This window comes from Diplotaxodon limnothrissa, linkage group LG13 (genome assembly GCF_057381915.1).
Source record: "Diplotaxodon limnothrissa isolate DT_005_m linkage group LG13, D_limnothrissa_male_GT1.1, whole genome shotgun sequence".
Taxonomy (NCBI): domain Eukaryota; kingdom Metazoa; phylum Chordata; class Actinopteri; order Cichliformes; family Cichlidae; genus Diplotaxodon; species Diplotaxodon limnothrissa.
The window spans coordinates 7,777,774-7,803,683 of NC_140608.1; the positions used below are offsets into that span (position 1 = coordinate 7,777,774).

The 25,910-nt window shown below is 39.3% G+C and overlaps 1 protein-coding gene across 1 annotated transcript in view; it reads left to right on the forward strand.

The window, feature by feature from the left end:
* The first annotated feature begins 4,070 nt into the window (after window positions 1–4,070).
* Window positions 4,071–25,910, forward strand: part of LOC146619791 (serine protease HTRA1A-like) — a 29,110-nt gene continuing 7,270 nt past the window's right edge. The window contains exons 1-3 of the mRNA XM_085369102.1: window positions 4,071–4,636; window positions 15,177–15,276; window positions 15,854–16,058. Of these exons, the coding sequence (XP_085225228.1) occupies window positions 4,177–4,636; window positions 15,177–15,276; window positions 15,854–16,058 (765 nt within the window). The 5' untranslated portion in view covers window positions 4,071–4,176. The remainder of the gene's footprint in view (window positions 4,637–15,176; window positions 15,277–15,853; window positions 16,059–25,910) is intronic.

The following is a 25,910-nucleotide window of genomic DNA, read 5'->3' on the forward strand; positions in this document are numbered from 1 at the left end:
AGAGTGTTCAAAGTGAGCACTGGCATTTTGTCACCTCTCAGATCTACTTGTACTAAACTGTGTGATCCATTCATACTCATTATTGTAACACTGGATTTGTGTACTATCGCCAGTGTTTATTTTTTGGAGCAGGCCAAGTCAGAGATCAAATCCTCACTTTAATGCAAATTAAAAGTTGACAATTCTGGACTGGGCTAGACTTAAAAAATATATATATATAAAAAATGGAAATAGTTATGTACAATCCGATGTGTGTAATCATGCAAGGTGAAATGTATTGAGTCTTTTTTTTTTTTTTTTTTTTTTTTTTTTTTTTTACAGTGGCCAAGCCACTGACTTGAATCTGTTTTTAAATATATGGGGAGGGTTAAGGTCTGTTCTTTTTGCAACTGTTTCCTCAACAACGTTTTGGTTGATTGAGTTGATGTTACTGACAAAATAAAGTAGTCTTCTGTGTACTACTACTACTACTACGACAGTAAATAGTTTTAACCAATAATCCACTTGTGGTAGTAAAGGCAAAGTGCCGTGCAGATGAAAAAAGAAAAACTGAAAGCTTTCACAGCGTGTGCACCATGTCACAACCCAAGTCACTCTTTCTGGTGAATCATATTTCTCTGTATTATTGGAGTCTTGATGACGGCTTAAAGTAGCAAGTGAACAAGAAGACGATGAGGACTATGCTTCTATGCATTTTGTAATTAATATTGATTTAAAAAGAAAAGCAACAACAATATGGCAGAGTGAGCTTTAGCTCGGTCCTGAAAGACATATTTGCTTAAACCTGTGTTTACTAGTTTGAAGATAATACTGAATTGATCAAGTGCATACGTTTTAATTCATAGTTTAACAGAAAAAGTATTCAAGCTCAGCCACTTATGTTGCATGCTAAGGTTTTAATAATACCTAAAATTGTATTATTTTTTTCTAATCTACAGATGTTTTGGTTGTTGCGTGTTTGCAGACTAGAAACAGATTTATTTTTTATATGCTTTTAGGCATGTCCTGTTCCTGTTCACTTTTGTGTTGACAGCCTAGTAGCAGGAAGCTGCCTCATGGTGTTATTTAAAAAAAAAAAAAAAAGTCCCACTGTAATCCTTCTAAATAATACACACTAATCTTTTTTAAGTGCCTGCCGCATTAGAGCCTAGCAAAGCCAAGCTATTTCACCCTCTTTTCAGTCTAGTGTAATTGGTTTGAATTGTCTCTATTTATTATGTGGATGACTTGAAAGAAATAAACACTGAAAATGTGCTCATGTTTCAGTATTGTGCTTATCTTTATCCAGGAGAGCATGAGTCTGGTGGAATATAAGAGGTTTACAAAGTCTGCAAAGAGAGAAACTTTTGGCAGCATCCACAGTTTGATTTGAGTGTTTGATGTGATTGTAGAGAGTTTCCTCTGCCCTCTTGTGGCAAGAGAAAAATCTTCACTTTGTCATTGAAAACATTCCTGTGCTCTATAAACCACCAGTTATGTTTTCATCACGGATGACTGCAAAGGTTTCAGTTGATGGAGTGCAAAGCACCACACACGAGAAGCATGAAACAGATGTTTCAGCACAGACCCAGCCAAGAATCATAACAAGAATCATGTAAGAAGCATGCAAAAAGCCACATTAACAAAAGAGGGTGTGTCTGTGAGCTTCCCCTAATTCCATGTTTACAGAAATATTAGCCTCAACCAGAACAAGCCATCAAAATAATTACAATAAATAAGAAACTGACCATTTTTGGATCCTTGAATAAAAGCCATCAACTCCACACTCCATATAAAAGCCCTGCATTAACAATTTATATAATAAAATATAAATACACAAAGTATCAGAACTTTTGCAAACATAATTCAACTTTATTTTGTTATAATCCTATAAAATGTGTTTGCCGTTATATCTGACTAAGGTGGGCCTTTCCTATTTGCTTGTTAAAATTGAATTTGAAATTGTGCGTGATATTTAAATTCTTCCTCACAGCTTGATGATAAAACCTAATCTACACTACAGCTGAGTAAAAAGAGACAATCATCTTCATCGAGGACCAAAAGTATGAATGGAAACTGTACAAGTAAGCCAACTTGGCAATGTAGAACAGTTGGTGTACATGGAGCAAGTATTTCCACTCCAACATCGATGATAAAGCGTATGTATGAGCATCGTTTGTCATCTCTTAATGAGGTGCTCCTTACATATTCAGCCTTGAGCTTGATATGGTACGTGTGGACTGAATATTTAAAGCCTCTTTAATCAGCTGGATAATGAGTTATGGCATATTCAGGGGCTTCGTCTCTATGTGTGCAGTTAATTGTGAATGCTGCATGTGTGGACATTTTAAAGTACATGTGGATGGTGTCATTGGAAGAAGCAAAATCATTTATAATTAGCTGGTGTGTTTAAGTATGAGCTTGGATGTACAGCTCTTTGATATTCCATATATACCATAGCTCCTATGCTCATTGGAGGATGCCAGACTTTGGTGTGGCTTCAGATGTGGAAGTACAGCTCCATTTTGGTCCTTCAATGGCCTCACTCACAGCCTGGACAAACTTGGGAGGCGAGATCACACAGACCTCAGTGTCGTCCATCATTGGCTACGTTCACTGTCCTCGGCTGGAGGATGGGTGTTCCTTATAAATGAGGTTGCTTTCATCTGCAAGTTTTCCCACCGTTTCTCGCCTACGTAGTGCCACATAACGGAGCTGATGATGTTGCGTGGGTTTCGGCCGTTTTTGCATCAACCAACAATGTGTGTTGTCTTGGACTGAAATTAAAGAGCGTTCAGCTTCAGCTCTGTTTTTTTTTTTTTGTTTGTTTTTTCTGCGAAAAAAATGAATGAACCCTGTCATTTAACTCTTAACATCAGCTCTGGGTTACAGTCTACATTGTAGACTCTGTTTCCTGTGCTATACAAGAGTCCAGTCTGTTTCCGTTATGCCCCCCTTCTAATTGCCCCAAAGATACAAGAGATTTGGGTTTCCTGAGCCCCAGCACACCACAGGGTCCCAAGCAGGGGCATGGACAAATATTCTGCTGTATTTGTCGACCACATTTAAACCAAGAGGCACATAAAAAAGAGAAAAAACAAGCCTGTCTTAACACAGTCTATCAAACTGTGTTGGGTATTTTATGAGGCTGATTTATAGAGTTTACTGGACTCTTACAGCTCACCACAGACATCTTAATCTAACAACGGTTTGCTGTTTGCCAAAATTAAAATGTGCTACTCTGATGCTGGAAATGTGTCAAGAGTTGATGTTTACAAATATTTTGAGTGATTAGTTGTACAAAACGATGTTGATTGCTCTTGAATTGAGTGCATTCTTTATTTGGATACCTGTACTAGACTTGTTATGCCCCTACTTGCTGGGTGCTTAACCCTGCATCATGATAAACAGGCCTAGATAAGTTATGTCTTCATGCAGTCTTCCAACTGGAGCAAAGTTGGCTGTTTATTAAGTGTACATGAACGCATAAAACCCACAATCCACGCAATTATTGTTCCACCACTGATTTTTTTAATTAGCCATGAGGCTTGTGCGGGTGCCAGGAGTGACTCACAAGGAAGCATTAGAACAGGAAAATAAATAACTACAGCATAAGGAAATAGTGACGCTGGATGTGTGGAAGGCTGTATAGCGTAAAACATCTGGGCTACATGCATCCTTATTCTGCTATTATTCATTTCATCAGTCATCGACAGGAAACACTGGTGGACTAAAATAGTCTCGATATTCTCAATATTCTTGCTTGTTTTCAAGTTGACCTTGATATTTAAAGTTTTGTAATAGGCTGAAATAAAACTAATATATTTAAAATCACTTCCTCCCATCAGTCATGGCAATTTTCTGCTCTTTCCTCTGATTATTTATCTTCACGCTTTTGGAGACATGTCAGTAATTTAACTCTTCCGATTCAGTACGTCACGTAAAGCCACCAATCACCCTGCTTGTTGTTATTATCTAGAAAGTGAGTTGCATGTTTGATGCCGTGCCAGCAAAAACGTAAAATCGCGTAATTGGTTACGCAGTGGAGTTTCTGTTAAATGCCTCTCCAGCTGGGATGACTCCCCCCTCAGCACTGAGCTCTGTCATCCCATAACACTGCTAGCACAGAGCGACCTTTTGGAACTCTTTAAAAGTTTCTGGTGAATTTTTAGGGGAGCTTCTTTTTCAGTCTGAAACATGTTTTGGTTGCTGTTATGCGCAATCGTAGCCTTTGCAGCCGTGCCGGCGGATGCGCAAATCTCCAGCCGTTATGTTGTCGGATGTCCTTCCCGGTGTGATAAGTCGATGTGTCCTCGGCTACCAGCGGACTGTCCGACAGGACAAACCCTCGACGCCTGCCACTGCTGCCCGGTGTGCGCTACCGGTGAAGGCGAAGCCTGCGGCGGCAGTGGGAAGCTCGGCGACCCAGTGTGCGGAGAGGAGCTGGAGTGCTCGGTCTCCGGCGGGATTGCATACACTGTGACGGTGAGGAGGAGAAGCAAGAGTGGGATTTGCGTGTGCAAAACCACCGAAGCGGTTTGTGGAAGCGATGGGGTGTCCTACCGGAATATCTGCGAGCTGAAGAGGGTCAGTCGACGGGCGCAGAAATTGCAACAGCCACCTGTTCTTTTCATTCAGCGGGGAGCCTGCGGGAAAGGTAGAACTCACACTGTTTTGATCAAGACACCCTTAACCCAAAACACACTGAGATATTGATAATAAATAGGAGGGAGTAGATTCGACGTTTAAAGTTAATTGATTACAGTATAGTGTCAAGAATCATGAATAGGCTACTCTCTTTTGAGCGTTGTGAGCCAAAAACATTAGTTTTGCAGCTGAAATCAATCGTTGCACATTTTCTGTAACATGGTGTCATTTTTTTGGCCGTTTTACCTTAATTATTTACAACTTGTTGTTGAACGTGATCCCATCATTCCTCACTGGGCATTTATTGTCTCAAGGTCGCACAGATGTTGTAGCTCAGCGCTGCATTCAGTGGCACACAATCCCCATGTGTCTGGAACCACAAGAGCAGCCATTCAAGTGCAGCCCTTGATCCTGCATTACAATTAGACTTGATCAGAGAGGGCTTTTCTTTTGTTTTGTTTTCTTTTTTCCCCCCATGGCTGAATGAAGCCACGAGTTATGCCCTGTTGTAAAGCTTGATGTGAACCTTAGGATTACTCTGGCATGCATGACCAGCAATCACATGACTATAATCTGGTTGATTCCTTTGCCTGAAATATGTGCATTAGCTGAATAGAATGGAATGTCAAAACCTGATATGTATGATATAAACTGTTATTAAATATAACTGGAGATATATTTATAATGATAAATGGAAGTGTTTCAGTATGGACCTGCATTTTGTCATAGTGTCATGTGACAGGTATTTTGTGCTAATCAGTGAAGCTCACTTATAATGAGACTTCACTCTTTGCATCTGCTGCTCTGTGAAACAGCACAGTCCAAATGAGAATGCACATTCTGTACAAAATGAATCAATGAGTCATATATCATCATTAGTAGTGTAATTGTTTACAATTTATGCATGACATAAAACATCCAGGAATGAAAAAACGATCACTAGTGATGCTGCAGGTGGTAAAAACATTGTGTCCTTTACGGTTTTTACTGTTACTGTGTACGTACTTTTCCCCCCCTCAGATTTGGCAACATATGTGCACTTAAAAACACACAAAGGACAACATTCAACACCTGTTGCATCAAAGATCTATAACTTACCTCAAGGCTTGGAAACTTACTGAATCCACCCTGCCACAGCCCCCCACCACCACCCCAGCTTCTTCCTCTCTTCTCTTTTTGACTGTGGAAGTGTCTTTCACTCCTGGTCTGTGTTGTCACTCATAAATCACACTTAACAGTCACATGAAGGAATTCCTGGCACTAATTCCACCTCTGTTGAAGACTGTTTAAAACAGGCAGGAGACATTGAGGAAAACACAAAATTAGCAACCCATATTTTCGGGAAAGTTGTACATGTACATCAAAAACCATGTGGGCACAGTGGAAGGGCAGACTGCATCGCCACATTTGTTTGTCAGTCATGTAAGCAGCTTAAATGGTTAAGTCATTCCCGAGCAGCTAACCATGTCTGAAACTGAGCAAGACTGTGGTGAGTGCTATTGATTTTCCAAGACACCCTGTGAGAATTTCCATAGCTGGAAGTTGCATTTTATTTCGTGCATTAGATTTGTCCCTGTCCAGGCTGGTGCTGACTAAGACTGTAGCAGAAGCACATATTTTAAAAAGAAATGTCAACTTTAACATAAATTGTGAACAGGTCTGTTGACTCAGAATGTCAAGAGCTGACACTGAAAAGAAACTTAAACCCCTCTGAGTGCCTTGAAATACACCGCAACCTGGCCTCATGTTAAGAAAAAACATGTGAGCGCAGTTGCATGATGTCATTTCGTGTCTGGACAGTAAAGGCGTAGCTCATTTTGGGGAAAAAAGAAAGAAAAAACTAGGCCAAAATTTGACTGTGACCTTGGTGTCATAGTTGTTAAAAATTATCTTTTTTTTTTTTAAAGTGCAGAAAAAAACCTTTTTGGCAGTTTAAAAGCACTAATGTGACACAGACTGACAGGAAAAGCGCTGAAGAGTATTGGAGATCAGAACTGAATCACTTGGTGCCTCTCAAACTGTGAACCAGAACTATGGAGGGGTTGCATGAAGGTGTGAAGGTGAGGCTGACTTTCTTATAATCTGTTTAGACTTTAATCCAGTTGAAAACCCGACACAGTTTGTGCTGCTCATAATTCAGAGCTGATGTTGCAGACAGAATGTACTCTGTGACTCCAGCGAGTGACATCTGCTGAATACGCACATTCTTCAGCAACTTGTTTCAGCCACTCATGATGTTAAAACATCATTTTTGGGCACATGCACGTGACTTGTTTTTGTTGTTCTACTTGTCAGTGTCTGCTTTTGGTTCTGAATGTCTGCCTGTCTGCTTTTCTCATCTGTTCTTTTTCCTGTTTGATGTCTGTAATTCTCCTGCTTCCTTCATTCCTCTCTCTGCTAAACTATATTTGCTGCAGCCTCTTCCGTGCTCAGCCTCTTTTTAATGTCATCTAATACTGACCGCAACATAAGCACATTTGTGTATGTCCGAATTTCCTAAATTGCACTAATTAGAGAAATGTAATGCTTTTGCACCACACCAAATTGCTGTACCTCCATTCTTGTCTATGGGCCACGATAAGTGTTATTAAACACTGTACTGAATATTGCATTGGTTTAATATCTTTTAAAGGGTTAAAACCTGCTCTTGCAGCTGCTGTACTGATCGACATACATCATTTTCTAACAATAAAATGGGACATGGTTTTGAATGGGTTCTCCATGCTGCTCTAACTGCCCTGTTACTAACTCAGTGTGAGTGTTTCTGGTTGTATTATGTGCTTTCAACCTTAGATGGAGTTCACAATGGAAAAAATTAAGTTCACTGGATTAAAATAGGGTAAATTGAATCAATATTGGGAATGGAAAAATTGGGTTAATTATAATCACTCAGTGAGTCATTTGAAACAGCTGCCAGTTTGTCATTGTAGTATTATAAACAGCGGCAAAGCTCAACTGTATGCTTTCATAACTGGGGAAAAAAGCCCCATCGAAACAAAATGATTCATGGTCTTAACACTGTAGCAAGCTCATATGTTCTGAATCATTGAAGAAGTACAGCGAGCCAAAATCAATGACCTACTGGAAGTAATTTTATAATAACATATGCACTAAGGCGCATACTTGCCATACTTTTTAAGGCCAAAGAGGGGCCATACTATTTACATTTTATTGGCTTTTTTTAAACAATCAGTACTGTCCTTTGACAACAACCCATTTGACGTAGCTTTACTTGCTGACCTTACTTTCTTTTCACTGACTGGTTCCTTTAATCCTCTATTCCACCTGGCACACCTTGTATGCGGGCTATACACCCTTCCCCTCACTATTCTCATGCTAATGTGGAGTGAAAAGAGTTAATTTATTAAACATTTCTATCTTTAAGTTAATGATTTACTCTAAACTTATTTTGGCTCTTTCAGAGCTTATATGAGTTTCCCCTTTGGTTAGTTAAATTACCTTTGATCTAAAGGAAAACAAACCTAAAATTCCGGAGAATAACTGATGGCTGTGTTCTTTGCATTCCGACCGGATGTCCATGCTGATAACGATCCTTTCCTTTGCCCCTCCTTCTTAACATATCTGAAAGATTTGCTAGTGCATTAGCTTAATTCCAGCTGGACTGAATCCACTTTGTTCACATCTATGTTTTTTCATTTCTTAAGGTTTTTTCTTGGGAGAACACAAATCGTCTTTTAGTCTGCAGGAACCAATAAAACGAAGGGTCCTATGCATGGGAAAGCTGAAGAAGAAAAGACACCCTGACCTGTAGCTTGTGTGTTGAGTGGGGAGGGGTAATGGATGTATGGGATTGTGAGGTTAGGGGGGGCTTTGAGTGTGTATGTTGGGAGGGGAGAGTACTTTCAAATTAGGTTCCTTTTAATAAATGTTGTTTTTGAATGGTTTTCCCCACATAATGCTTGAACTGACTCCAAAAAACTCTTTCCGACATCTGATTATTGTTAATAGATACTTAAATATTATGAGGCTTTCATTAGCAGTTACCACACTTCTCAATATGTCTTGCATATGGGTGAAATCTTAACTTCATCAGGTCACAGAAACTTAAAGCAGGTTTATTACTGTTTTTATGTCAGTATATCATTTAAATTGTGTGGTGAGAGTGTGTATACGCTTCTCTGTCAGGATAAGTTACTGCTTAGTAGGAATGCCACCCTCCCACATAAGAACAATTTTGTTTTTGGACTGCTTAAAAATCTAAACACCACATCCACTCTATATTACATGCAACTCACTTGACCCATCCCCACTTTTACCTTAAGTGCCATCTCCAAAATATCTGCTGAATAGCAGCGTAATGTCTGTGATATTGACAAGACTGTTCATAAGTCTCAGTCTGCCATTGCCCTGAAACTCAAGTGATATTTTGTGGTGTGCTGCTAATCATTAACATTTACAGTATTACTGTTTATCATATTATCATACTACTTTTATAGTCAGTAGTTATTTCTGCTAATGCTTTCCTATAAACCGAAGCAATTAGACTAAGTGTCTGACAGGGTGAGTCGGAGTAACAAGAGTGTGTACTTGCTGTTACACCAAATATATCGCTTCTTAATTTACCAAGTGTGAAATACTCCACTTCCAGTTTACTTTCTATAAAGTTGTTTATGCGTCTTTGGTGCACACAGATATAGTCACCAGCCACTTTATTACACTTGTTAGTACAAGTTTGGGCCTCATTTTTCTTTCAGAACTGCCTAAACTCTTTGTGGCACAGACTCAACAAGGTGCTGTAAACATTCCTCGGTTTATGGCATCACATAGTTGCTGCATATTTGTAGGCTGCACATCAATAATGTTGCATCACATTGCGAAGGTGCTCTATTGGACTGAGATCTAGTGACTGTGGAGGCCATTTGAGTACAGTGAACTCATTGTCATGTTCAAGAAGTCACTTTGAAGTGATTTGAGCTTTGTGACATGGCATATTATCCCGCCGGAAGCGCCCGGAACAAAAATGGGTACACTGTGGGCATAAAGGGCTGGACATAGTCAGCAGTAATGCTCAAATAGTGTGTGGCAATTAAACAATGCCCCCTTGGTATGAAGGGGGCCAAAGTGTGTCTAGAAAATATCCCCCACACCATTACATCATCAGCCTGAACTACTGATAGAAAGCAGGGTAGATCCATGATTTCATGGTATTTACACCAAATTCTGACCCTACCATCCACATGTTGAAATCACATGTCATCGGATAAGGAAACATTTTTCCAATTTTCAGTGTCCAATTTTGAAGACCCGATTTGAACCGTAGACTCAAGTTTCCTGTTCTTAGCTGACAGGAGTGGCACCCGGTGTGGTCTTCTGTTGCTCTAGTCCAGGGGTGCCCAATCCCGGTCCTCGAGAGCTACTATCCTGCAGCTTTTAGATGCATCCCTACTCCAACACAGCTGAATCAAATGGTTTGATCTCTTCAGCATGCCATCATGTTTGGCAAAGGCCTGATAACAAGCCATTCATTTGATTCAGGTGTGTGGGAACAAGGATGCATCTAAAAGCTGCAGGACGGTAGCTCTCGAGGACCGGGATTGGGCACCCCTAGTCCATCTGCTACATCAAGGTTCAATGTGCTGTGCATTCAGAGATGCTCTTCTGCATACTCTGTTTGTAGTAAGTGGCTATTTGAGTTATTGTTGACTTACCTATCAGCTCAAAGTAGTCCGGCCATTCTCTGTGCTTTGCCATCAACAAGATGTTTTCATCCAGAGAACTGGATTTTTTCTTTTTCTTTTTTCCCAGCAGATTCTGCAGTTTCTGAAATAAACAGACCACTCCATTTGATGACAATGACTATGCCACATACAAAGTCTCTTAAATCCCCCCCCATTTTTATATTCAAGTTGAATTACTTTCAGCTGGTGTCACCATGTGCACGTGATATGTGACCGACTGGTTAGATATTTGCATTAACAAGTACTTAAACAGGTATACCTAATAAAGTGGCAAGTGAGTATATATCTCTATATGATCAATCTGCATGAAAAATGCTTTTCAGTCTATCATTGGTCATTCTGTTATTATATGCCTATTATATGTGTTTATGTTGGTTTTGTCGCCTATGAGGAAAAACGCTATGTTACTTGGATTTCTAGTTCAATCTGCTTTTTGAACTAAAAAGCCATTTGCCTTGTTTATTAGTGACCTACAGCTTACTTTTACATTAGCTTCTAAATGATTGCCTTTAGGTAATCTCCAAATAGCTCCTGCGGGCAAATTATGCCCATTAAATTTGCATGCAGTTATTTTGAAACTGCATGCAGTTTCTGAGTCTATTATAATGTACTCTGTGACACCCTAAACAAGCCCATTTTCAAAAGAAGTTGAACGCACCACTTTTCACACCATCAAAAGCATGTCCTCTTTTCTTTCCTTATAATGACTCTAATTAAATGTATAAATGTCACACACACATAAGCTGTTTAGAAAATTACCTTGCAATCACAGATCCCATCTTACTATAGCAGCAGTTCAGCAGATGGAGAGGTTTTTCGTGAGCAATACTTAGATGAGACAGTGATCAGAAGCCTTTAAATCCCACTTTCTCTCCACATATCAAGATGAATCAGTCACGTTTTGGCATCTAGACGCTTCTTTTCAGTTTCGCTCATAAGTCAACTTAATTTTCCAACAGTAAAGTCTTTCTAAGCTTCAGCTGTAAGCTCAGTTGAGCAATGAAACGATCTATCTCACTATATAACTCAGGAGAAAATGGCTGATTCATGACATCCTGTCTCTACCAAATCACCACCACTAGGCCTATAAGTTTGCTATCATCACACTGGCATTGTAGTGGCAGCAGAGTGTTCCTGGTTTCCGCATGTGTGCAAGGAGGCCTCACTCATTATAACATGGTGAAGTGGAAGAGACTGGGAGCCTGTTTGTGCACTCCAGAAACAACACAGATTCTGGACCCCGGGCCCTGCTTTCTCTCACAGTAATCCTATCAGAGCTGACCACGAAACCCCCCGGGTTTGAAGCTAGCAGGGAGGAAATTACTCCAACATTTCCATCTTTTCTTCATACTATTGCAAGAAGGTTGTTTGGCCTTTATAATGTTTAATACTTGATTTAAAGTTCAGGAAAATATATGTCGGGGTTGGGGGAAAAAAAGGGGTTACATTTATTTATGAGCAACTTGGTTTTCTTTTTTCTTTCAGTGGCTTTTAGCTCTAAGAATAGCATTTGGTACACCGTATACCCAGAAATAATCATCAAGCATTTGATGGATTATAGTAAAATTCTGCACAGGCAATCTTAATCGCCAGATGCCCAGAAACCTGCTAACTTTGGTGAGCCCCTCGTTTGTCCTTTCATTACAATATGAGGTGGGCATCTGAATTTTTTTAGAGAAATAGCTTGACAATTATTAGCAGGACTGAAATGGATTTCAGTACATACATCCGTGAGGTGAAAAACTCCACAACTCAAAAAATTTCTAGTAAAATTATTGATTTGGATTATTGATTCATAATGCTCAAAGGGTTTATCTTGAAGGAATTTTCACCTCAAAATGTACTTTATATGTTTTCCTCCGTACTGTAGCACTGTTCATTCATCTAGACTGTTTTGGTGTCCAGTTTCGGACATATTGGCGCTTCACTTTAATTTATTAGAAATAAATGATATTCCTTGTGCTTAACTCAACAACAGTGTCTCTTTCCAAAGAGCATGACCTTACTGCCGTTGTTAATATTTAATAACATGAGCAAAAAATCCATAAACCTTACTGCAAGTAAATTCATGTAGAACTGTTTTCTGTCCACATCCAGTGTAAAGGAATTTGAATTACATTACAGCTCAGCTGAGGGAAAGTGGGAGGACAATATTACCAGAATCACTACTACTGTGAGCTTCTTGTCGCAGGTGTGCATGCATGCATGCATCTTTCTGTGTTTATGATTCAGTTAAAAACATAACAGTTTATAACCAAGGCCCACTTTTTCCTGAGCTACCATTGTGAAGTGTCTGAGCATTTTAGCTTTTAGAACTGGAAGTGCTGGAAGGGGTGGGTCCAACATGGAAACCACATACTCATCAGGAAAGTGTTAATCCAAGTAATTTTCCTTATGACTTCTTCCAGCAGTGGTTGGTAATTAGTTTTTCCAAGGGGCCTCATGAGAAACTGTTGTGAGCTGTAGTGAAGGGCCTCTCCGATAAGTTAAACTCAGTTCTGCTCATTGTTAATTTTATGTCTTCATTAACTTTTCAGTGTGGCCCACTGCAACAGTCCACTAGAAAGAGATCTGGTTTAAGTCACTTCTGAATTGGCGTTGCTTTTCAGATACAGAACTGATCTGATTTCTAAATTGTATAACTATGGAGTGAGAGGAGTAGCATTGAATTGGTTAATGAGTTATTTAGAGAATAGGTTGCAATATGTTTATTATTTTGGCAATACTTCTGAAAGACTGAAGATTGTATGTGGTGTTCCTCAAGGTTCTATTTTGGGACCTAAACTCTTTAATTTATATATTAATGATATTTGTGACGTATCTAAAAGGTTAAATTCGATTTTATTTGCAGATGACACAAATTTTTATTGCTCTGGAGAGAATTTGAAAGACTTGGTTGAAATTATGACTTTTGAGATGTTAAGAATAAAAAAATGGTTTGATGTAAATAAATTATCTTTGAATCTGACAAAAACGAAATATATGATATTTGGCAATCGTGTAAAGGAGGATAAAGTCATTATGTTTATAGAGGAAGAATTGATTGAAAGAGTTACTGAATTTCGTTTTTTGGGTGTAATAGTGGATGAGAATTTGACATGGAAATCTCATATTGAACATATTAGAAAGAAAATGGTCAAAAGTATTTATATTTTGGGTAGTATAAGAGATTTATTAAATTATAAAACAATGCGTATTTTATATTTTTCTTTGTTTTTTTCATATATCAACTATTGTGTTGAAGTTTGGGGGAATACATATGAGAATACCATAAAACCTTTAAACCTATTACAGAAGAAAGTTATACGAATAATTCATAATGTTAAATATAGAGAACATACAAATAAATTATTTATAGAATCAAAATTATTAAAATTAGGAGATTTAGTGAAATTACGGACATTATTAATCATGTTTAAGGCTAAAAATAATATTTTGCCTTTTAAGTTACAAAGAGTACTTTTGATGTGTTCAAGGGGAGAAGAGAATAGAAGGAAATTTTATTTTAAACATCAGTTAGCCAGGACTACACAAAGATTAATGAGCACAACGGTTAGGGGTATAAGACTGTGGAATTCACTTCATTATAATTTAAAGAATTGTATAAATTTACAATGTTTTAAAAAGTGTTATATGTTTAAAACGATAACTCAGTATGAAGAATGCGAATGAATGTGATGTTGGTTTGGGATTCGACCGGAGAGAAATGTCAATATTAGTTTGTTCCTGATTTTTGGTGCCCACCGGTGATATAAGTTCGATGGTAGATAGGGGGCAGGGTTTAATAAGAATATTTTCTTCTTCCTGCTCCTTTTCACACATGGTTGTTGTGTTTTGTTGACAGAAGATGTGGTTGTTTTGTTTGATTTGTAGTACCAAGTGTGAAATAAATAAAAATGAAATGAAATGAAATCTGTATCCATCTTTTATCTTCAGTTTATAAATACGGTTGCTAGCTAACAGAACACTTTCACAGCTAACAAACTCCCGCTAAACAAATTTTGGTGCTTCACTGCGACCACCAAGACTTCAACCACATGCAGAAGAATTTACTTCCTGCAGTTTGTCAAATGTTTGTGGACTGTACTTTTTAATGGTGTTCCATACAGCAGCATGATGCTCATTAAATGCTGGTGTTAGCTTAACTGCACCTCAAGTGTCTCTTTGTTGTTTCTTTACCCTTCAGTGCAATCACTGATATCCAGGGGATTATACTTTTGCAATTTCTGTCATCTAGGAGAAAGTAATGACTGAAAATTGTTCTTGTGAGACAAAATAGTTCAAAGTACGTGGCAAAATAACAGCTTATGGATGGAAGGATGAAAAGCAAAGAGGGAAAGGTTGGGGACGTCTTGATTCATAGCCTTGCTTAAACTGTCATTTGAGTAGGATTTAATGAGCAGGTAAGTCAGTCAGCATTTCCTGACTTACCAAAGCTGGATGGGTGATTTAGTGAATTTGGCAGTCCCTTAACATACAGTGTCACACTGTCTGTGTGTTATACTTGACAAATGAGCTGCGGATGGTTTTAGAACTGCTCTGTTTTCACCCTTAACCATGGGGTAAGATAAGGGTAAATGTCAGTGTGAAGTGTTTATTTGTAAGGTTTATTACCAGACTCTGTAAATGAGTGAGTACATGTGTGTCAGACCTAGACCTAGACAGTCTCAACCGCAGATGAACTGTCATCTGTTCTTTTCCCAGATGTGTTATGATGAAGGGTAGTTTAATGTGTTGGTTCTCTATCCTCACACAGCTCTTACATCATGCAGTATTTCCATGCATCTTTTGTTTGTTTTTACCAGGCTGACATCCTATTTGTGTATTTGTGTGTGCATGATGTATTTCCAGCTCAAGACAATCCAGACAGCCCGAGGCACAAATACAACTTCATTGCCGACGTGGTGGAGAAAATTGCTCCGTCTGTGGTTCACATTGAACTTTACCGCAAGTATGAGCCGCGTACCTGTGTGTCTGTGCTCGGTGCTGGGGAGGGGCAGACTGAAAAACCCTAGAATTTACAACCTACCTGTGTACTTAAACACACTGCACCAGTTGGTAGAGCACCTTATTCTCAAGTTTAGTCTTTCATCTTCTTTTTAAAAATCATCCGACCAGATTTTTGTGCTTTTTAATCTCTGCTTCTTGTTCTTTGACACTTTGATTCTTCATCTGTCTCATCTCTCTTCTGTCTGTCACCATCACTTGTGAAGTGGTTTTTTTGAAGGTCAAAACCCTCTGATTTTCAGATTTCTGTCTCTCCTTCATCCGTCGTTGTTTCACTTAGATCTGTCTCTTGTTTTATTCATCTCTCCAGCTTAGCTTTATATACTCACCTTCTTACTGTTTATATATATATATATATATATATAGTATACATACTTTTGGTTTGCATTTAACACTTCTATTACACCATGTACTGCTTTATTTTACTATTCTGGAAAAACTGTTAAAGGGGAGAGGAAAGAATACCAGTAGTCTAACCTTTTCCTACTCTTTCCTAATGTCTCCCTTTCTTCCCTCCACAGGATGACTTATTCCAAGCGTGAAGTGGCAGTGGCCAGTGGTTCTGGTTTTGTTGTGTCTGAAGATGGCCAAATTGTGACCAATGCCCACGTGGTGGCCAATAAACACAGAGTGAAAGTGGAGCTAAAGAGCGGCGCCTCCTATGATGCCAAAATCAAAGACGTGGATGAGAAATCAGACATCGCCCTCATTGAGATCGATGCACCGGTTAGTTAAAGTGTCAGACTTCTAGAAACCTTGCAAAATATAGAAGATGTGGTAGTTAGAGGTGTTCTCAGTGAACACCGTTAATTTTTTGTTCGCTTTTGTTTTTCTTGCTTCGTATCTAAGCAAGCACACCATAAAAGGAATAGTTTTAAATACTGGAAATAGTCCTCATTCACTTTCCTGCCAAGAGTGAGATAAGAAGATCAATAAGACCATACATCTGTCTACATTAAACATTAAGCAAGAGCCAGATGTGCTGATTAGCTTTGTTTTCAGTGTAAAGACTTGGCAGTAGAGACTCAAAGCAGTCATGGACTTGGCTTCTGTTCGCCAAGAAATAATATGAGCATTTAACTACTTGTTTATAGTTATTTGACATTTCTATTTATGTACTGATTAAACAAACGAGACAAATGTATGCTTTCAGTATTTCTCTGACAGTCTTTATGCGCATCTAAGCTAATTGCCTTTTGGCTTTTATTCTTAGCTAGCATGCAGACATGAGTGTGTTATTGAACTTCTAACAATATCGAATTTTCAGGTATAGAAGTATTTTCTAAAATTTCATGGTAAGTTTTTAATGATTTCTTTGAACTATCTGTTTTGCAGGGTGCAATGACTGTACATGTACATGTTTAATGACTTTAAATTTGGTGCACAAGTTTGAATTTATTTGGGATTTTATGTCATCCACACAGGGTCAGAATTATACAGGCTCAACTATATACAAACACCCTTATTAATATGTGGTTAATTTCCCTTAGCAAGTTTCACCTTTTGTTCTCTTGCTGCTGTGGCCAAATATCAGTCTTTGTCTCGTCTGACTGTAAAACGTTTCTCTAGAAGACATGTGGTTAGTGCATGTTGGCAGCTGCAAATTTTAGTCATGCTTACTGTTGTTGCAGGGCCTTCTTTCCTGGTCAGCCCCCTATTGGTCCATGGTGGTGTAAAACTTTCTTTTCTATGTACAGTAAAGCTGGTGTTGCAGTAGTTTCCAGTTCATGGCAGGCTTGTTTTCTTGGTATTTCCTGGGTTGTTTTTAAGCATTTTAACCAATTTTCTCTCATCTGAGGGTGACACTTTGGCTCTTCTTGCAGACTTTGGCAAAGTTGTCACAATTCTGATTAACTTATACATTTGTTTGAACTGATGATCTTTGAATATCCAGTATTTTAGAAATGGCTCCAAGACACCTTCATAACTTGTGTAAAGCTGCAATTCGTCTTCTTACATCTTTGCTGAATTCGTTGGACTCTCCCATTGTTCTTTTTTCTTTTTTTTTTGTTCTGAGTATTGGTCAGCATTGATCATTGAGTCAAACAAATCCTTTTTATCCTGACAAAGACAAACTACCAGCTGCAATGAATCATGATCACTGAGAAGTTAGTAGACCTTGGCCTTTTCTTTAACTTTTCAAGTTAATAGATCCTTCAGAACCTTCAGTCACTTATTAAATGATTTAAGTAAATGTATGTATGTATATATTTGACTTTTGACTGTAGTGATAAAATCTGAACCAATTCTTGTTTTTTAAAATGCTGTACAATTATTCCACCATTATATTAGCATGTTTTCCATGCCCTTGATGACTGTACATAAATGTCCCACCATATCTGTTTATCTAGTCCCATACTGCAGTGACTGTAAAGGGAAACAGCTTTTACAAAATTACAGACATACCTTTGTGTGTCTATTGCCATATATGTACAAGTCTCTGAATTGGTTTCACTGAGTACTGTACTGAGTTCATTTGGCCAAATTAAGGCTTGACAAATAAGCATTTATCCAATGAGTCCTGAGTTAGTTGAAGTGAAAAAGTCTGCAAAGGTATTTTTGACCAAGCTTTCTGAAGTCACAGCCAGCACAACAGAATAAAAATATTAACTCACGGTTTTGTAATTCTCCCATTAAACTGCTGTTAAAAAACTATTTTGTTGGTTTGGCGATTCAAGTCTGGAATGACAGTGTTCCAAATTTAGCCTAGTACTCAGAGTGCAAGTGAAGCAAAGTGAGCATGCAGGTGCAACCAGATGGGTCTTTAAAACACAGCTGGCTTGCAGTCAGTCCAGATCTTGTTAGTGTTCATACACAACAAGCTGCAAAAACAACTGACAGATACTACAATGCTTGTTTCACAACCAATTTGCAGAGACACTCACTTATTCCTGGCAGGTAAAAATCTATGGACGGTGTTGATATTTAAAAGAAAACGCATTGCTTTGTAGCACATATGTTTGTTGCATTTTCTCTCCAGTTCTCTCAATGTCCCTATCTGTCTGCATTTTTGTCTGTCTACTGGACCAGAGGGATCCACGTTGCATGTTAATCACAGCCATTCATGTGAAGGAGTGTGTGGCAGAGAGCCACGGCCTATTGACTGCGAATCATAGCAGAGCTGCATTAGGGAGCTCACTCTCATGGCTCTGTGACACAGCTGAAAAGTTGGTCACGATTGCAGAGCGAGGTATGTTACAAAGACCCCCCCAACCACCCTTAAGTCTGAAGAGGTTGAAGCATTCAGGTTTTGTTCGGTGCACAAATTGAGCAAGGAGTGCAGAAAAGAGCAATGACATGTGCTTTGTATTTGTTCATTCTATGATAAAACCTGTTCAGTCTGTTGATGACAGTCAGTCTGGTCTTTATTGAGGGGGATTTCCCCTGTTTGTTTGCAGCACATGGTCAGTGGCTGTGCAGATTCAGGAATGACTGGTACTTATAACATGTAGTAACATAAAGATATAGGCCGTTTAAGAATCTTCATCATCATAGAAACCTTTCACTGCACATGCATTTGAAACATTTCGATGCATCAGACTTTTTCTTGATAAACAACAAACCTGCTTTACTAAAAATTGCCTGCAAAATAAGAAGCAGGTAATTTGAGTAGGTTTGCTGTAATTCAAGACATTCAACACTATGAGTATGAAGTGTTTGTTTTATATGAAGCCAGAATGAGTTATCCAGACCATGTGTCAGCGATGAAGCCCCAGAAGACCTGTGGTCACTTTGCAAAGGCACCATTATTTAGATTTTCATTTGGAACTCGGATTTCTGTTAATGTGCAGAACTTAGCGTGTGGAACTAGTGAGAGTTATTAGATGGAAAATTAGACGATGAGTCTGTTATAATGTGAGGGCGGGAGGGCAAGCAAAGTTGGTTTGCATTAAAAGGGACATTGAAACCATGCAGAATAATTACCTCGGGTTGTTTAATTATAGCACCTAAAGTGTAATAACCACATATTTCAACTTCATAATAGTCTTCTTTTATTACCACAGTTTTAGACGACAGAGTAATGTCAACATAAAATCTGAGGTATGAATAGGAAGACTTCAAATAAGCCATCGTGATAGTAGCCAAAGGTTAGTGAAGCCTCCAGCACAGCAACTTAACCATCAGCATCTTAGTGTTTTCAAACTGGATGTTATGAGTAAAGGGGCAGTTCTGACCGTGAAACCAAAGACTTCCCACTCATACTGTTGAACATCCTACTTTGTACTACATTTTACTGTAAAGGTGAGTCTGTGGTCACAGACTAAGTAGCCAAAGGATCGTTTTCCCCTAGACTCCTCTGAAAGCACACATTTTTGTAACTAGAGGATCATCCACTGCTGGCTATTAAAAATAAGATTTAAAGGGACGTTAGGAATGGTTTGACTTTCAGATCCAAAAGCGACATCCATCTTTTATATATATAGTCTGTAATCCATATCATTAAAATGACACGATCTTTTAGTTTTGAAGATGTTAATAGCTGAATTTGGCAGAGAATAATTCATTCAATGCCTATTCACTGTCTATGAATAAATCAATAAAAAGTGATGTTGGCTATATCTATATCATATTCATTTTCAGAGTAAGTAAGAAAAAGCAAATATTCTCTTGTTTAAGCTTTCTATTTTTTGTGTTCAGAAAGATTTGAGGGATTTTAATTTTTTAAAGCTACAGAGGTCAGTTTTCAGCTATTTTGTTGCTGAAAGTCTTCCATCGTCCCCCCCATCAGTCATCATTTGCCTTTGCTTACCAGCCCCAATAGTGTTCTTCCAGTTAAATAAAAGCTAATTGTTTACAATGTCAGCAGTATAGAAGCAGCCAAAAATAATCAATAAAACTCCACAATGGTACAATTGTTTCTGAGTGAGAAAGTTTAAAGTTAAGTTTTCCCTGACTGTATAATGAATCTCTTCTCTTTTCTTTCTCTCTCTTTTTCTATGTGAAACTAGAGTTTATTGGTAGCAGGGCCCAGTCTGTTCCTGGGGCTGTGGTCTGCCCCTCAGCTCTGGGGAACACATTAGTCTGTCTACAGCAGCTGGAACTTCAGAGGGGGACGGAAAGAGGGGGAAAAAGTGCTGTGCTCACTTGTTCCTGTGTAGAGAGTATGGGGGGAAAGAGAAAGCAAGAGGGACAGAGAATGAGAGGGTGATGTGGCCAAGGCCTGGAAAATGGATCCACATGTCTGAAGGACTTTGTGAGCTAATAGGTTAATGATTGCACTGTGTGATGCGCGTGATGGAGCCCATCAAGCTTTAGGTTTTTAAGTCTTTCAGACCCCTGTTCACTTATACCTGTAAGTGATTCCAAAGCCTGTTGGACATTTGTTTACTTAGGCTGATAGAGAGCAACACAGACTGCCTCGTTAGAACTTCAAAATGTTCCAAATGTCCCGTGCAGTATGTCATATTTTTTAATGTTTCAGTTTATGGCTTAATCTGTGCAGTTATTAGAAAGTGATTTGGTTGCTTTAATGAAATGCAAATGTACTGCCATGCATTATCTTTGACTCTGCAGCTAAAAAGCCTCTTACCTCTTTACTTCAAAGTCCCTTAAGACTACAGCTCTGTATAGTAATCCAGTGCGAGAGCTCTACTTGACCACAGGAAGGCTGTGGTGTGTGATGTGTGTGTTAGGAACATCCATACATCCATCCATCCATTGGGGCAGGAACTCGTCCCTGACCCAGAGTGGGCAACCTTTTCCAGCTGAGGCCATGGCCTCAGATTTGTAGGTGCTGATTCTCATTCCCAGAGGTACCGCCCCTGATCTCCACTCAACATTGGAGAGGCGTGTCAACCAGGACAGCCCAGCAACATCCAGAGCCTTCAGGAACTCAGGGCAGACCTCATCCCCCCCCAGGGGCTCTGCCACCAAGGCATTGTTTAACTGCCTCAGTGACCTCGCCCCCGGAGATTGGCCGATCATCCCCCTCGTCCCCAGACTCTGCTTCCTCCACAGAAGATGTGCCAGTGGGTTTAAGGAGGTCCTTGAAGTATTCCTTCCACCGCCCAACAATTTTCTCAGTCAAAGTGGGGCCCTTTTTTGGGCTGTGCCCGACCGGGCCCCATGGACTAAGGCCTGGCCAACAGACGCTCCCTAGCTCTGGCTCCACGCCGGGGCCCTGGTAACCCTATCCCGAGCAGAGTGAACTGTTCCCTTGGTGTTCTACTCATGGGGGTGTTCTGAATTGCTCTTTGTCTGGTCCCTCACCCAGGATCAATTTGCCATGGGAGACTCTACCGGGGGCAGAAGCCCCTGGACAACATAATTCCTGGGATCCCTGGGGCACACGAACCCCTCCACCACGATAAGGTAGTGCTTTGCATAGGGGGTGGAATAGTGAGGACAAAATGTTAAAATTACCGAACTCTACCTTACTTTCAATGATAGTCATCTTCTAAAGATGTTGTGAAAGTGATTGAGCTTTTTATTCAGGTATATTAAAATTTAAACTGCAATTGTTAACAATGGCGAGGGCATGAAATAGAAAGTCTTGGCGGGATATTCATTATCCCCTATCTGGATATCCTAGGCCTTGAAAAATAGGCCACTGCCTCCAGAGAAGTGAACAAAGTAGCTGAATCTGGCCATCACATTTTGTATTATTTGTAGGCAACAGAACAAGCAGTCATGATTTTAGATAGTGCAAACTGACCCCTGCATACTAAATTAAAATCTGCTTTTGCCCACTTACATCTGAAATCACCGAGAGGCTAAATGATGAGCTATAAATGTGCCATCAATATCACTGTAAGTGTAAATCCTAGAATGGGTGAAAAAAAGCTTTTTGAAGATAAGGTGACTCAAAAAGATTCAAAGTTAATGAGTCATTAACTTTTTCTCAGCTTTACAAGTGCTGTATTGTGGTAAAACAAGTCTTTTATTCTCCATGTGTTCTCATGCAACAATAGAACTGTTTTTACTGGCGATCAACATTTTTAACCAGCCTCTCTGGGAAATTTGCCTGGTGTTGGTTTGGACAGGGCTGGATTTTGTGTGCGTCTGTGTCTGTGTTATGTGAATGTCTATAAAGCAGCCTGCACTGATCTGTTTATTTTGTCTGTTTATATTAGTAACACTGGGTAAATATTTCTGCAGAAGATGCCCACATTTCATTTGAAATCCCTCAATTAACAGAGGTGATAGACAAAAGCAGTTATTCAAACCATTATCAAAGTGTATGAGTCCGCATTTGTCCACATGGGTGTAAGACAGCTCACTGCGGGGACGTGGAGGTCACGCTCCTCTGCCAGTGGAAAGACACTGTGTGTCGCCTTTGGAGACAGGCAAAAAGGAAATGAATCACTTCCTCCTCCCTTCCTGAGCCATCTATTCTCCTTCATCTCTCTCCTCTGTAACCAAAAAGGTTCCCAGGCCTAAAGATGCAGTAGTATGGGAAAAGAGCCAAGGAAAATGGACACATAGACACACATAGTTTTACCCGACTGGGTGTTGACACTCATTGTCTTGGCCTACTGTTTTGATGTGTAATTGTTTTCTTGGCAACAGCCTTGCCCACGGGATTACCGGCATATTTGACTCAGTGCTGATTATCAATAACCTTTATTGTTTCCCTAATGACACAAGGTATGATGCATCTTCAGCTATGTAATTATGAGACAACTGCAAGCTATTTTAAAGGCAGCTGAGTGAACCCGTGTTTTAAGGTTAGTCCACTCAGATTTTTTTTTTTAAAAAGTCACATTTGCTCCAGTGGCATATAAACAAGGACACAGGCTTTTGTCCCTGTTTAAAACCCTGCTCTGAAACCAAGCACACTCGCTACTTATGTTTAAGTGTAATTAGAGTTTTTACATTCATAAATCAGCAGTGACACATCTTCCGGGAAACAAATGAATCTACAGATTGCATTTTGAATCTTTTTTACAAGTTTTGTTAGCTTGTTTGTTTCATTTCCTCAGATATATCAGGCAATTAATAAGAAGCCCGAAATTGTAGGAAAATGCATAGCTTTCGGTTCTCTCCACTAACACAGAGATGTAACATGTAATGTCAGATTGATTGTGCTGATTTGTGTTGTCACCTGACAAAGGCCCTCTCTGAACCAGAAAAAAAAGGTTTTAAAAGTGCACTGTTATAGGCTACAAAATGTAAACACCACTCATATTTATTGCATTATCGGGGACAGATATCTCAAATCCAGTACAAAATTAGGCTAAGGCATCATATATCTAGGTATAACTGTTTGGTTCTTAATCTGGATAGATGACACATTACCTTTAGCTAGTTTTTCCTGGCTTTTATTTATTGGCTTTTAATAGGTCTAATAATTGGCATGAAAGGCAAACAGGAAGTAAAGTGGCCTCTTTTTCATTGGAACCATTTCCATGCACTGCTAGCACCTGCACGTTACCATCAAACGGGTGAGCCCAAAGTTGGAAACACTGATGTCAGTGGCTCTGGGAGGTGTCATCGTAGTTAATTTGCCAATGACCTGCAGATTCTTTTTGCCATGATTTTTTTCCTGTCTTTTTTACCCCAGCTTTTGATACATAATGCTATATAATGTTGCTTGTCGATCTAATCAAAATGTAGATTGCTTCTCCAAAGACAAAAGGCAAAACTGGCACCCGAGCCGTAACAGTAACAACACGGACACGGTGTCGGAAAATGTGGAAAGGGTCAGGGAGAATGTTAGGGGCAGATAGATGGTTAAAAAAATGAAGCTTGAGGACTTGATCCATTTTTTATATCTCCTGTTATACTCAGGGTCAGCACAAGTATGGCATATTCCAGCACATACTGGCCAAGAGGTTGGCTCAACCCCAAAGTAGCTACCAGCCTTAAAAGAACAGAAACATCTTGAGCGCCATGTAAATACTTCAAGTAAAAGCGAAATGAACCATATTATGCTGTCAGATCTCTCCCCTGGAGCAAACGAACCCACTAGACCTCCTCTGCTCTCATCACTGTGATTTGCACAGTTCGAAGTTTTGCGGTGTCTAGCCAGAACTGAGATGTCCTTTAGTGCTCGTAAGCGTTCATGCTACAGAGTGAAATGTGTCCAAATCTCGCAGACATATGTTTGCTCTTATTCTCAAGAACATATGGAACCTATAGTGGAGTGGTTTCCGCACTGGTGTCAGCAAGGATATGGTTTCACCCAGTGTGACGTGGACACCTACGAAGTGGGAAATGCCTATTTTATGTGCTGATTGTGACTTTACATACTTCTACAAAATTTTCTCAAACTATAAATAGTGAAGTAATTACCTATTTACTTATTTTGTACTTGTGCTATCATTCATGTAAACGAGTCCATTGTACACCGTGCAACCACTCAGGCTCACAAGCACACAAACACAGTCAGCATAGCCTCTTTCAGTCTCCTGAGCGTGATCTTCTTATTCCCTTATTTGATGTTATGTACTGCATGAGCATGCTGAATCCTGCCACATTTTTAACTGCATCAGCACAACCTCGAGGGCAAGTTCAGCAAGTAAAACCCTATACCTTAGTGTACTTATGAATTTTGTAAAGTAGAGCTTTGTAAAATATGCCCACCTTGCTTTGAAGACACCTGCATGAAGGAAACATTAGAGGCCATGTGACTGCATATGAGCTTTAATACAGTTCAGGTCATGCACTGACCCAACCCGAGCTTCTGTTTCTGAATATGTGTATTTTGACGTGGTCTAGCTGTATATCTAAGCAGTGCCAGGTGTGTGGGATTTAATTTACAGACTTCAGTTTGTGAGGGTTCACGCTTAGGCGACCTCCTCCCTTTCTCTGAGTGATTATATGTGTGTCCACATGTGCCTTAGACACTATTAAGCCTCAGTCCATCTTAGTTTGCCTGGAGTTAAAGTTTGCACCTGGTCTAGTCATAAAAAGGTAGTTAGTGTAATGGCTTTTAAATGAGGCTCCAAACGACCCAAGCTTTAACATCAAACATTGATAAATCCCTTTATAGCAACTCTACAGCTATTTTCAAGTCTTTCTGTGGGGTTGTCAACCAGCATATTCTTCTCACTGTCCTTTCGCCAAACCTCTCTGTGTGCAGGCGGTTGAACAAATACTCTGCTAGGCGACAGCAGATTTTACGAAAGCTTTGAATTTTTCTCAGTAATGTGTCGCTTACAGCTGCCTCTTTGGGTAACATAAACAAAGCTGTTTAAATCTCCTTTCCTCAATCTGATGGCCCACTTCTCTCTATTATCTAAACACTCAAGAATGTGGAAAACACAGATTCTTTTGGGCAAGAAAAGAGAGGATAATCTATGGCATCATTGCCATAATATGAGGTAATGAAACGGTCTCAAACCTAACAAAACAAGAGCCCTTTATTTAAGAAGAAAAAAAAATCTATCCTCATAGACCTCATCAGATCAGACTTTTTTTTTTTTTTTGTTCTATAAATGTTACCGTGGCTGTCGTTTTTATTTTTTCTACATCTTAAGCCAAAAATATTTTTAGGGGTAATAAGCTGGCTCCTGACGTAACTTTGATTCACTCTTTCGTCTCACATTCTCAGACTCTCTTCCTGTGGTTTGTGGTGTTTGTTGTTCCCTTCTTTAACCTTGCCTCTTTCCTTTAAGTGCGGCTATAGTGTCTTTG